Source organism: Temnothorax longispinosus, chromosome 1 (assembly GCF_030848805.1).
Source record: "Temnothorax longispinosus isolate EJ_2023e chromosome 1, Tlon_JGU_v1, whole genome shotgun sequence".
NCBI lineage: Eukaryota > Metazoa > Arthropoda > Insecta > Hymenoptera > Formicidae > Temnothorax > Temnothorax longispinosus.
In genome coordinates, this window is record NC_092358.1 from 17,668,721 (window position 1) to 17,682,571 (window position 13,851).

Consider the following 13,851-nt stretch of genomic DNA (forward strand, 5'->3'; position numbering starts at 1 on the left):
CTTGAAAATTTCTTATTTAAAGTTGAAATGTAAATTCTTAACATATCAATTGTATCTACTAATTGTATATACCATTTTTAATCATATAATTATCTCCAAATCATCGTGGTATTATTAAAACAATTTAGTTAAAAAAATATTATACTAAAAAGATATACTAAAGGCTTTTTTTCATATTTATTACATAATCTTGTTTTTTTTTTTTATCCTTTACTATAATTTGATTTTAAACTCACCTTCTTCGTTTTACTAAGATAAGAAGTAAACAGAGCCCTTAAAAATGAGAAATTTAATCCAGAAACACCAGAATTTCAGGCATCACAACGTTGAAGATGATAGCGAAAAAATATATCGCTACGTTACTGCCGTGACTTTCATAATTTTTTCTTCGCGTCTCACCGCGATAACCGCGTGCTCTTGCTCCGCGATTTTTTCCCCTCATAATCGCCCATAATTTTCTTCACCCTCGCATACGAAATCTCTCTTTCCTCTTCGACAGCGTCTGTGTACAACCTACTTTCTCCCGCGAGCTGTTTTTATTTCGCTTATTTTCGCCATTGGCGGTCTTAGAAATAACACTTTGTATACATCTTGTATACCCGCCTGCGTCTGGCTGATCTACGCTGCCGGTGCCGGCGTCGAATTATTACGACGAGAGGGTGGAGAGATAAACTGAGGAAAAGGGAATGGATCCCCTAACAAGGACGAAAAGAAGCTGCACGCTGGCCTTCCTTCTGGCCGTGCCCTATAAATAAACCATAATCCACGCATAAAATGGCTGGCATAAATTCCGCAGACGGAACTACCAAACTCGCTTCACTGAGAAAAAAAATGGTTGCAGTTACTACAATTTCACTAACATTTTTAGTTATTTTCGGTGGCCAACTACATTTTTATAGTTATTTTAACAATGCGAATTATAGCTGATTCATACCACATTATTGTTGTCATAGCTTTAACATGCATTTATTTAACCATAACATGATTTTATACACTATAACCTGTGATTTATGTATAGTAAGTTTATGTATAGCAAATATGATGAAAATGACCATAATCGAAAAATCTGTACATATAGATTATTTTTACTAATATTACTTATAGCAATAATAACTATAAAAATAAGAACCTCAAACATAATTATTTTAGTATGCACAATTATAGTCGTAAATATTAAATACTTTTCTCTCAGTGTTCGATCTCACGCCGACAAACGTGTGCTCGTCTCTAGTCCTTCAAATCGTATTATTCACAGGCTTTTATATTTTACTTTCTAATTTCTTTAATTTATATTCTTCAATTATTGTATTATTAACAACTAGATTTAACAATAGATTTTATTTTGATTTTTTCTAGATATTTAAAATTAATCCTTTTTTACAAATTAATTTTTAAAACTTTTTTGCTTTCATTTCTTTCTTAATTTCAGTTTGTTATTATTTTTTGTCATTATACTAATTCTTATTTCTTATTATATCTGTAATAACATTCCGGATTATGTAACTGAAATTAATGGTACATTAATTAAATGACGTAAGAAATCTGTAAAAGTTTTAAGCATGGTTAAATTCTGTATTCTACAATCGCATAACTCTTGTATTTAGTAAAATAAGTTTTTATTGCAAAGCTAACACAAGATCCTATTTTGTTTTAGGTCGCCAAAACACGGAGATTAAGTTTAACTCTGACGGGGACGCCTACGGATTTTACAACATCTATCAATATCAAAGGAACATCGAGGGTCGTTTCGATTACACTCTCATCGGCACGTGGAGAGAAGAGTAAGTAGCGACCTTCGATTCAAATGGGATTCGCAAACTTTGTCATTTGTCGTACAAGTTGCACACACACAAACTGTTCGCATTAATCTTTAACACTCTTATATTTCACGCAGCATACTATTGTGATCCAGTTAAACAATTGATGTGACTGTCAGTCCCACGTGTTTCTGAGAATTCGAACAACATATTTCAAAGCAAATTAAAATGTATTTATCAAAATTATTTCGCATACACTATTTATATTTTACATTTGCATTTGAAATATTTGTGCAGTATCTATTTTGTCCAATCCTAGATACACACAATAATGATTCGTGTTATTTATTAATCAGCTGAAGAATTATATTTATATTATTCTTTAGGAATACCGTATTTCCTCATTGATAATTTTTAGCTGATTAGCAACTTGTTACATTCTTAAAATAGAATAAATATATAAAAAGTAATATATAGAAAGTAATACAAAAGTTATATAAAAATTTGCGAGGTTGAATTAAAATACTCAAAATTATTCACGATTTATGCATTTTTGATGTCTCTCTCTGCGGAATTCCCCCAATAAAAATTAGCTTTGTCTGCATAAAATTTCCCTTCGGCAGTACCTCCGGCGTAACAATTCACTGGTAAAATCACTGTGGCGTCCGGATTGCTAATTAAAGGTTAATTTACTCCCTCAGGCTCTCTCTGGACATCAATATGACACGATGGGCGACCGGAGTCGGCGAGTTTCACATTCCACGTAGTATGTGCAGCGATAACTGCCCGATGGGACACATCCGCAATTTTGTAGTAAGTGCACACTGCAAAGTCTGAGGATAACCAAAACCGCAGAGTGCTATGCGTTCTATTAGCTGATAGAATCTCCGAGTGAAAGATCTATCGAGCGATAGCGATCGAATAATGAGAGAACAAGAGATTACAGCGAGAGTAGCAGAGAGTATCAAATGCGAATATTAAACGCGATAATGGAAGATAAAACTGCAAATTAGCATTTTTTTTAAATAAATATTAATATGATTTTATTATAATATTTTATATTTTTATATTATTTAATATAATGTTTATGTCAGAGCTTTCGCGTAAGGCATTTACCAAATGTAGCAGGTATAAATCATTAACCGATTATTAGCGGTTAAATGAGAATTAGTACATTAACTAATATGCATTAGCTAACAGCCGATTCGTGTAACACCTGCTCGTTCCTGTTCTATTATATTTCGACTGTTGCACTGAAGTTCGTTTACAGCTTACCTCTAATTTCATCAACTCGTGCATGAAGAAGAAAGAGGGGGCTTTCGAGTTAATTCAATTTTTAAAAATCCTATTCTAATTCCGTCACAGTTTATTGATGCATCAAGATTAATATATTATTTATAGTAATCTCCTCTATATATTTTTCTCTCTCTTATTTTACATTATAGAGATAATTAATTATAATTTATATTGTGAGAACAAACTATACAAAATACATTGAAGACAAAATACGAACTTATTAATTGAATTTGCTTCGATGTATCGAAACTAAATGAAATTGTGTCGTTAGTCCGGCGATAATTCAGCTTACCTTGCACGATTTATATAATTAAATTCTGATGCACATTTTGACTGAAATTCCATGGGAGCCCGACTGTACAAGTTCTATATACCTATATGCGAGTCTAAGAAAGTGAACACGGACTATCTTCTACCTCATTCCATCTCTCTCCTCTTTTCTATTCTCTATTCTCACTTTCTGTCTTCTCGATGGCCAAAATTTCATGCAAGTTAAAGTAGATTCCGTAATTGTGTCCCAATCCCGAGTTTAACCTTAGATGCGAGCATTTTCCGTATTCCCGACGTTTCCTGCAAATTTCTCCTCGGACGTAAACACATATATATAATGCAATAGTAATTGTACCGCGCCGCGGAGTTTTCTATGTTTGTTTCCCACTCAACGGGATGTCGAGCCATTTTTTAGCGCAACTTCACGATTTTAGATTAAAAATGGAGCTCCAATTCTCGATTATTCCAGACCTAAGGGAATTTCAGAGAGAAACAAGTTTATTACAAGTACAGCGTAATAAAAATAGCATTAATATACAAAGTCTGTTCACAAAGTCTCCGAACTTTGTTTTTACAATTTTTGGGGGGATTTTCTTACAACGTTTGGCTTATTCTCCTTCGAAATATGTTCCTTCTCGGTCAATACATTATATATATATTATATATATATATATATATATATATATATATATATATATATATATACAGGGTGTCCGAAAAATCGCCTACTTCACTTCGGGAGGTGATTCGGGACCCAAAAACAAGCAAAAAAGTTCATACAAACATAGGTCCGGAAATGAGCCGTTTCCAAGTTATAGCCACTTTTATGTTCAAAAATCGTAAATTTTTATTTTCAATTTTTTTTAATTACAATTACCAAATTCTCTCAAGTTTCTGTCTACATTTCGAAAAGACGCTATTCCCGGTACATCTCGATTTGGAAAAGACTGGATGTATAATCTTCTTGCCTCGGGAGCATTACTTTGAGCAAGACCATACATAAGATGCATATCAGCTAATTCATTAAAACTTAAACGATCCATTGATGAATACGGAAAGATTAGATACAACCTAAAAGTAAGGTGTTGTTAAATAATAATTTGAAACTTATTGAAAAGCCGTGATTTACTTACTGATTTTGAATAGGCGTGAAAACAACTGATTTCAAGTAGCCGTGAAAACAACTGATTTTGAATAGCCGTGAAAACAACTGATTTTGAATAGCCGTGAAAACAACTGATTTTTTTTAAAATAATGTAATTGTATTTACAAATATTGAAAAATTGAAAAAAAAAAATAAAAAATTAAAATTAAAAAAATTAAAAATATTTAAAAATAAAAATTTTTAATTTAAGAAATAATTAAAAAAGAGGGATGCCAAGCGGATTCTAAATTACGATTTTTGAACATAAAAATGGCTATAACTCGGAAACGGCTCATTTCCGGACCTATGTTTGTATGAACTTTTTTGCTTGTTTTTGGGTCCCGAATCACCTCCTGAAGTGGAGTAGGCGATTTTTCGGACACCCTGTATATATATATATATATATATATATATATATATATATATATTGTATAAAAGAGATCTTCTCAAAACTTTGTATATTTATTTTTTTCTTATCTCTTTTATCTTCCTTTTATTTTAAAATAAAATATTCAGACTAATTTTAAATTAACGTATTTTTTTGCAGTTTTAAAATTAAATTTTTTGTATTATTAGCTCTATTTTAATATCCAGTTTAATTAATTAAGTCAGAGACTGTAAATCTGCGTTATCAGAACGTATACTAAACTGTATTTGTGAAGTAGCGATACCTTCTATCTTTTAAATCTCTTGGGACGTAACTCATTTAGTTCACATGGTTCGGACATATTCCTGAATATGGCTCATAAATGTTTAAAGGGTCTCGCTTAATGTTTCATCGCCGAGAGTTAATGAGGCACTCATCAAATTTTTTTTCAAATTGACGACAGTTTGCCTTTAAAACTCCATAACTCCGATAATTGGTTGCTTCTTTTAGTTGATATTGAGCAAACGAAAAAATATCCAATACCGTGACGAATTGCCACAGCCAAAGGCATTATCGAGCGTCTCATTACGGCCACGGCAACTAATTAACCTCTCTTTAAAAAACGCAAAAGAAAGAAAATTTGCGAAGAGTTTCTTTGATCATTTATAAAAACGGATATATAATACGATCTTTTCTAATTCGAGAAATAAAACTACTATTCGTACATTTATAAAGATGTGCCCCAAAGTTTCCGGAATTGTTTTAAAAAAATTACATTTTTCGTATTTACTTTTGCACTTCTTTTTTGCTTTTATTTCTTGTTATGTGTATATGTATATATATTTCTTGTTTTTTTAATGGCATTATTTTTAAAAGTTTTCTTGAGCATTGTGAGATAAACAATGGGTTTGAGCAGGTTTGCTCAAAAGAAAACAAAATATTTCATACACTCGCCGTTCTTTAATATCAATCATTTTCAGCTCATAAAATAATTATTAAACATTTTTAAACGCTACAAGAAAGTTCCTGAACAATGACACAATGTTTTCAGCACACATTGTCACGTGACAGGTTGTTTCACAATACTGTACACTCGCGATATTTAGCGGTAAATTTTTTTCCTGCTCCAGTATAGGTACACGAGAAATTCAAACTCCGGGAACTTGTGGATATACAGATCCTCGCGTATAAAGAAAGTCATATCAGATTTTTAAAATATCACTAATGTATGATTTAATGATTTTTTAATTATTTTTATATTCGCATGTGTTATATACATAATTGTGCTTTCTTTATTTATGCAATGTATTGTTGTAGTATCTCTTACCACTGTTTCGTAATACTTTAACTTTAGGAGGAATCAACAGTTCCAATTATTCTCGTTTATATTTCTCGAAGTACTTTCGAGGAACGAAAACGAAAGCATTCATTTCACCTTGTTCGTATGCTCCGTTACTTTTAAACTTTGATTTTGCTCGTAGGTATATTTCCTGCAAGTTTAATTTACATTTCCTTTAATCTTAATCTAAGCTCCTGAAATTTCCTTCTTTCTCTCTGCCTTCTCGCAGCTGGCTTGGCTTTATCATTTTTGTGCAATTTGCTTCCGGATTTCAAGACGATCATCCGCGACCTTAATCGACAAACCATATGCTCTCTTCGTATTATTTGCTTTTCTTCTTTCCCATCCATAGTTTTTACATTATCAACCTGTGCACACATCTCGCAGGATTTTCAGCAGAATTTTCATTATTTTTAAGCTTTCTTTCTTAGATACGAGGGAACTTTTTTGGGAAACTTTTTTTTTTAATTCCAGCTTAAATTTTATTCAAGGTTTAAGAAGAGAATTTAAAGTCTTAAAGTCCCTTAAATTCCGTTTTCTGCTATCTGTTCATCGTCGCAATTACTTTCGTTTTATTACTTTTTCCGCAATTTGCTCCCGGAACAAGTTCATTCGAGATTTAAAGCTTAATCATCACATCCGCGCCTCATCGACGGTTAATGACGAGAGAGAACTCGTTAATGATAAAAGTTTCATTTATGGTTATTACTTTTGATGTTTTGTTATTACTTTTTATTAGGAAAGAGCTGGCGTCTACTAACGCTCGCGGTTCTTGAGGAAAATACCACAATTTTGCCTAAAGTTAGTAAACTCCTTAGTGAGCAAAATGTTAGCAAAGTATGCCAGCAGTTTGTAAATTCGAACATAAGATTGCAGCAAATTGGCAAGTGTGCTCTTACACTTATTGAGTTCTGCCAGCAAGCGGTTTGCCGACAAAAGATTTTTAGCAGAAATCTATCATCTCGTAATCATTTAAATAGAATGTATCGCTTAACTGGTTACGAAATGGCCGATTAATTTCTACAGTCAATCTCTCGTCATATTCTGCTAGCAGATTACGTCATAATCTCTGCTGACGTTTTGCTGACAAAATTTGTGGCAAACACTTTGCAAAATTTGTTTCCGTCAGATTTGGCTATTTGGGGATTGATTGTGTATCTTGAAACGAGGAAAATTACATAAATAAGGAAATTTACTAGAATATCCAGTAAATCTAATAAATCTATTCACTTTTGTTACTTTCACCTCGTTTCAAGATACACAATCAACCCCCTTGTCTTACATCGTTTGCATTGCAAAACCGATTAATCCCTGATAAATAATGCGATCTTATCTGTTAGGAATATTGCAAATTCTCCCTCGTTATCGATGCCACGAGGGAGTTACCATGTGGTTCGATCCTCCCGGATTAGAGGATTGAACTCCCATCTATTATTGTTCTCTTGCCTCATACCTTCTTACTTAGTTCTCCAATCTATGCAGATCGATGTGTGTTGTTTGTATCGTTCTCAAGTTCATTACTTTTGCACTTTACAAATAAATAGAGATTCGTGCGGCTTATTGTTAGCATCCGTCTCGTTTTCCCTGTCCAACGCAGAGCTCTGCATTTACCAAATAAATTTAACGAAATGTCTCGCTATGATGAATGCGATGCAATGTGGTCAAGTGTGGCCATTAATTGATTCAATTTCAAGTAAAAATTAAAGGACAAATTTTCATATCATTTATTCATCTAAATTTATATTCAAATATGTCATTAGACCGGAATGAGGGAGATTCCAGGTTCGAATTCTGGCTGAGGTAATATTTTTCGCAATAAATTTTTTACAGTTTTTTAAATAATTAAATCGCGTCGATTTAATTCCGGGGAGGGAAGGGTATTAATGTTCCAACGATAGCTGTGTTTCAAGTCCGACAAATAATCGGCGCACAGTTTATTAAGTTGGAATATTTGTATATTTATATTATATACATTTTAATTCATTACTTCTGTAACTATTAATTTCTTTACTTGCGCACCACGTACCGCGCCTGACTCGTATCGCCGTTTACTAATTTGTTAAATTTATATTATATGTTATATTATACTAGGTGCGCAACTAAGTTTCCGGGTTTTTTTTATCAATAAATACAAAAAATGGTTTATTCAAAGTATCGTCCCTCGCTAGCTATACATTTTCGCCATCTCTCTGGCAATACATGAATACCGCGACGATAAAACGACGCGTCTTTGGACCGAAACCATTTATCCAACCAATTTTGCACTTCTTCGAAATTGGTCAAGTGTAGCCCAGCCAAGCCATGCGCCATCGACCGGAACAAGTGCTAATCGGAAGGCGCCAGGTCTGGCGAATACGGCGGGTGCGGTAGCAGATCCCATTTCAGCGTTTTGATGGTGTCCTGGACGCAAATGCTGTTTATTTGGCACAAAACTCGACATCTCCGTTGTTAGAAAAAATATTTTTGCGTTGCGATATGTGTTGGTATAACGACTGGTTATTGTTAACAGATGTCCAAGCTATAACTTCAGACAACTTCAAACATGTAAGTCGAGTACATGTGTTATTGGTGCCATTTATGTGTGAAACCCGGAAACTTAGTTGCGCACCTAGTACTTTTATTTTTTATCTTAAATATAATATAAGTAAAATTTTATATAAAAAATTTTTTAACCATTTCTTTTATAATCACTGACGTGATTTTCTTTAAATTATATAAATATCTTATTTTTTGCGAATGTAAAATCAAAAAGTTAAATTATTTAAAGTAATATATAGTATAGAGTAAAATTTATTATTATTACAAAATGCATTACAAAAGCATATACAAAAGGGTAAAAATTAAGTCCAGTATAGGTACATATTGGCGTTTTATTGCAATTTAATAAATACTGCCATTTAATATTGTCGATGCACTAAAAAAATCCACTCTTATAATATTCTTATTGCAGATAGTTTTTATTTTATAATTATAATTTAGTGTTGCTTAATTGCTTTACATACATGTACGTAAACTAATTACAAATTACAATTAATTTATGGACGGTAGAAATTTATAATTAAGAGAGGAGAACACACAGTAATCGAAATATGTAATAGACTATTACTGAATATTAATGCGTCTACAATACAAAATGAAAGATACACAGATTTTATTGTATTTACGGAAATTCTATTAAACAGAATGTCAGCCGAATCAACATATGCGAAATTATTTTGTTAATTTAACCGGATTTAAACGAACATTGCATGCTTGCATATAATGAGATCCGAAAACAATCCGCCGCATTTTTCACGTCAGCCTTCGTATTACTCAAACGAAAGAGAAATGCAAGCAAACGTTCATAGGTGCGATTCATTAAGCGTGACTTAATTAAATAATTAATTAATTACACTAGAAGTGCGTATTTAACTGATGCGCGCGTTTCGCGCGTTACAAGTTGCATACACTGTTCGATTGAACTGCGCATGATAAATGCCTATCAATGACCGTTTGTTGTAACAACAATTAAAACGCTAATTATCGCCATGTTTTCACTCATTTCTGCAAAATTATTAATCACACGCAATTTGATCTGCAAATAATGTAATCCGTAATCGTTATAATAATTACAACAGTTTTCATTGTGGCAAATGCTAATGACAATAATGGAAATTATTATAGCCATTAGAGTATTATTAGCAATCAGAAATTATACGCGACGCCTTGAAAATCGATATCGGTCAATAATAGCCTAATAATAGCAGGCTGATTGAAACGCGAGATTATTAATAACTGTCAATTCATACAATTTATGTGCGGTACGCATGACATAATAAAGTATAAAGTTACGCGTTTACACAAAGTTCCTCCATAATTACGAAATATCTTCTCGCCAGTCATATTCCTGCACCACTGGTCCACTTTTATCCCCCTATTATTGTTGTTTATGGATATTACTTGAGCGAGTACTAACTCGAATAAATTTAAGTACTTTCGAACTGCGATGAAACCGTCAGTTTTACCCGTGACGTGGACCATTTGTTATTCCGCGGTGTAACGCGGAGGAAGCTGACGCTAATAATGGATGGAGGCGGGAGGCATTTGTTGCGCCCGGTAGCAAATTTATTTTTCCATGCAGCTTCCGTAAATAATTCTGATCCGTCTGTTTGTCCGTTAGTTCCAAACAAACGTCAATGGAGATCTCATCGGTATCTAACAGTATTTTTTCAACAGTTACATGAAAAATAATAGATTTCTCCCTGAATACCGTTGGACGTCATACGTCACGTATTGAAATGTACCTTTACGTCACTCGTTTTTCAATCGTTCAGACAACGATGGTTATAGATACTGACAAACTGTCGCTTCTTATCCAAGAAAATCCGCTTGTCTAAAAGCATAAGCTCGCTTGTATATTCCTGTATGTACAATCAGACATAAATCCTGCATGCCCTCGGTGCTTCTCGCTGAAATCTCTTCTATTATTAAAATCCTATTTACTCGTGATTTATATCAATACGATAGCGGATCGCCTAAGCTCTAATTTTAAACTTTGTTTAATTTCACGCGATTAATTCAGTAATTCGACGGGTATACGACGTGCAGAATTTAATCTCTGGATGTACAACATGCTCTCTCGATAAATCAATGAAATGCATAAGATTATTATAAAACCGTTGCAATTATTAAATTATTTATTAAATCGTTAGCAATCAATTGTCAACAATAACAATGATTACTAACAATTGATATCGACAATTCACTGCGGCTACAAGCTTCGTTACTCTCCACTGATTCAAGACAAGCGGTTATTATAATTGTTTGTTTTCACTTGTCTCTCAATTGATGCTATATGTTATAAGGAACTTGCCAATTTTCAGGAACCCTGCTGTTGGAGTTGCGTCGCCTGCCGGGAGGACTCCTACGTGTACAACGACACGTGCAAGAACTGTAATCCCGGGTATGCGCCGAATTCCACGATGACGGGCTGCGTCAAGCTCACCGCCGAGGTCATACCCTGGACGAGTCCTTGGGCGCTGGTGCCGCTGATATTCGCGTCCATCGGTATCCTCAGCACCCTCTTCACTACCGTCGTCTTTATACGGTAAGATGTTCCCCTCCATCGCGTTGTACTTTAATTTAATTGCTTATGTAGCAAATCCACTTCTCAGATGAGTGATGGATCCGGTTTAAATAGAATATTAATTTGGTATTTCATTATAGTATATGTATATAAATATCAAAGGTTGCAATAATTGCTTGATATTTCTGTTAAACAGAAGCCATTCTTTAATTGGTTTTTAAAGACTCTATCATTAACACTCTACGGTCCGCCGACGACACAGAGCTGTGTCGCTCGGATATTGATGTTGCAATCCGCTGACAACACACAGAACGTTACGGTCCACTAACGCCACACAGCCGTCGTGATGTAAGAATATTAATCTTCGACATATACGTATGTCGTACATCAATTATAGTATGCAAGTGTTATGAATAACAATTTAAGCGAAACGTTGCCTGACAACGCTAAAACAATTTTAAACATGATTGCAACCACAATGCAAACGTTATAATTAAACTGCCTTCAACGTAATAAGATTATATCTAGAATATTGTTTCAAAACGTATCATACAAAAGAGAAATAATTTAAATAATATTTAAAATAAAGTCTATAATATGTTTTATTTTCCAGAAATCTTGAAAAGTGATATTTATTGCCTCAAAGATTCAATATACGTTTGACTTTTTCGGTTAGAAATAAACTATTATTTTTAACTCTACGTTACTTTGCGTTACTCTATATGTTTATATACGTTACTGTAAAATATAGGGAAAACCGGGGCGAAGTCATCACTATTCTTTCGCGGTGCCGATTTTTAACAACAAAAGAAATAATTTTAATAAAATGTAGTATACCGTTGTAAAGAGTGAACATTTGGTTACAAAATTTATAAGGACATTTTTGGTCTACGTCGCTTCGTTCAACTGCTATAGAATGAAAACGACAAAGGTGCAAAAATTGGAATGTCAAAATTGCCGGGGCGGAGTCGTCACTCCATTCTCGGAATGAATTTTAAATGAAATATCAATTCCAATTATGAAAAATGATAGGATACATTTTATTAATTATTTTTTAATAGAAAAATGGAAACATTAATTAAAAACACGATAGCGGAAAATAATTATAATTATAAGAAAAGCGCACACACTTATGTGCCCTGCGCACGAAACGCACTGTTCTTCGTCAGCTCTATTCTGTCATCTCTGAGCACACGCAGCACATATTATCCTTCAAGTCTTCGCCGGAATCCACCCCTGCTGCTTCTTTGACTTTGATTTTCGCCCGAAACCTCCATGATATGGCTTGATGACGACTTCGCCCCAGACACAGATTTTAAGCTTGATCGCTCATGAAATATTAGAAATCAACGAAAATAAAAAATTTTCACTGGATTCGTATTCAGCATGCATTACTCTTCCAGAATCACTTATTTCGAGATTCTGAGAAAAAATAATATTTAAAATATTTATAATTTTCGATGCGCAAAAAATTTTACTTTTGACCTCCGAAAACACGTTTGCCTTAATGAAAATCACAACATGGCGTATAATCTCACTAAACTCCGTTGGTTACATGGGCACCATAAGTAGTGTTTACAATATTAATGGCGAGTTCACACAACATACAGATTTCGAGATAATTGTAGTAACGACTCCACCCCAGTGACGACTCTGCCCCGGTCTCCCTTACTGCAGTTTTATAAATCTACTAAATTCACAGAGTAAAACTTTTTTATTGATTGAATGCTGCACACAATGTTTCACAATTAAAGAAGAACTTTTGCACATTTACTTTTAAAAAATATATAATATCATCAATTTTTATTTAATTGTATTAATTGACGATTATAGTGTAAGAAACATGTGTTCTTTGCTCTAATGAGCTAAAGATCTGAGTTTAAATCCGACCAAAAATCATCAGTTTTTATTCGATCGTTTACTCTCGGAAGGTAAATAGCCACCTACCGAGAGTATCTAGTCACGAGCACTCCTCTACATTTGCCGTTCGAAATCGACGTTAAATTGTAGGTTCCATATATCTAACACACATACACACGTACAGAGAGAGAGAGAGAGAGAGAGAGAGAGAGAGAGAGAGGGAGGGAGATGCAGAGGGGTCATGACGCTCGAAATCGAGCAAAAAACAATGGAGAAGGAGGATTTAATTTTAAATTATCAAAGAATGAAGAAGAAGTACAATGAACGTTGAGATGTAATGTCGGAATGTAAAATACATACATGCAAGCAGTTACGTTAAAAAAGTAGTTACATTATAACACCGCGAGTGAAGCCTTGAACACAATACAAAAGTACAGGCAATAGGAACAGGGAATAAACCAGACATCAGAAATAATCCCATTTCAACTTATAAAACTGAATTTACTATGATTGTTCAGATACAGACAATAGAGAATAGAAATCCAACGCGTCGGAAATTCTGTTCCATTGCTTATTTCATATTCCATATTGCGTTACACAGTTTTCGGTAAATTGAAATGTGGTTATTTCCGTTGCCTGTACCTTTGTATTATGTGATAGGCTTAATGTACGATTAACTGTCTGAGAGCAAATTTAATAAATATCTTTTGACGCCTTTGTTTGCAATCAAAAATATATACAGCTCAGTGTTTA

At 33.6% G+C, this 13,851-nt stretch overlaps 1 protein-coding gene across 2 annotated transcripts in view; it reads left to right on the forward strand.

Moving 5' to 3' along the window:
- Positions 1-13,851, forward strand: part of LOC139812733 (metabotropic glutamate receptor 8) — a 176,442-nt gene that overhangs the window by 146,389 nt on the left and 16,202 nt on the right. For both annotated transcript variants that reach the window (XM_071777814.1, XM_071777805.1), the window contains exons 10-12: positions 1,655-1,781; positions 2,459-2,570; positions 11,036-11,259. In XM_071777814.1, coding sequence (XP_071633915.1) covers positions 1,655-1,781; positions 2,459-2,570; positions 11,036-11,259 — 463 coding nt within the window. The remainder of the gene's footprint in view (positions 1-1,654; positions 1,782-2,458; positions 2,571-11,035; positions 11,260-13,851) is intronic.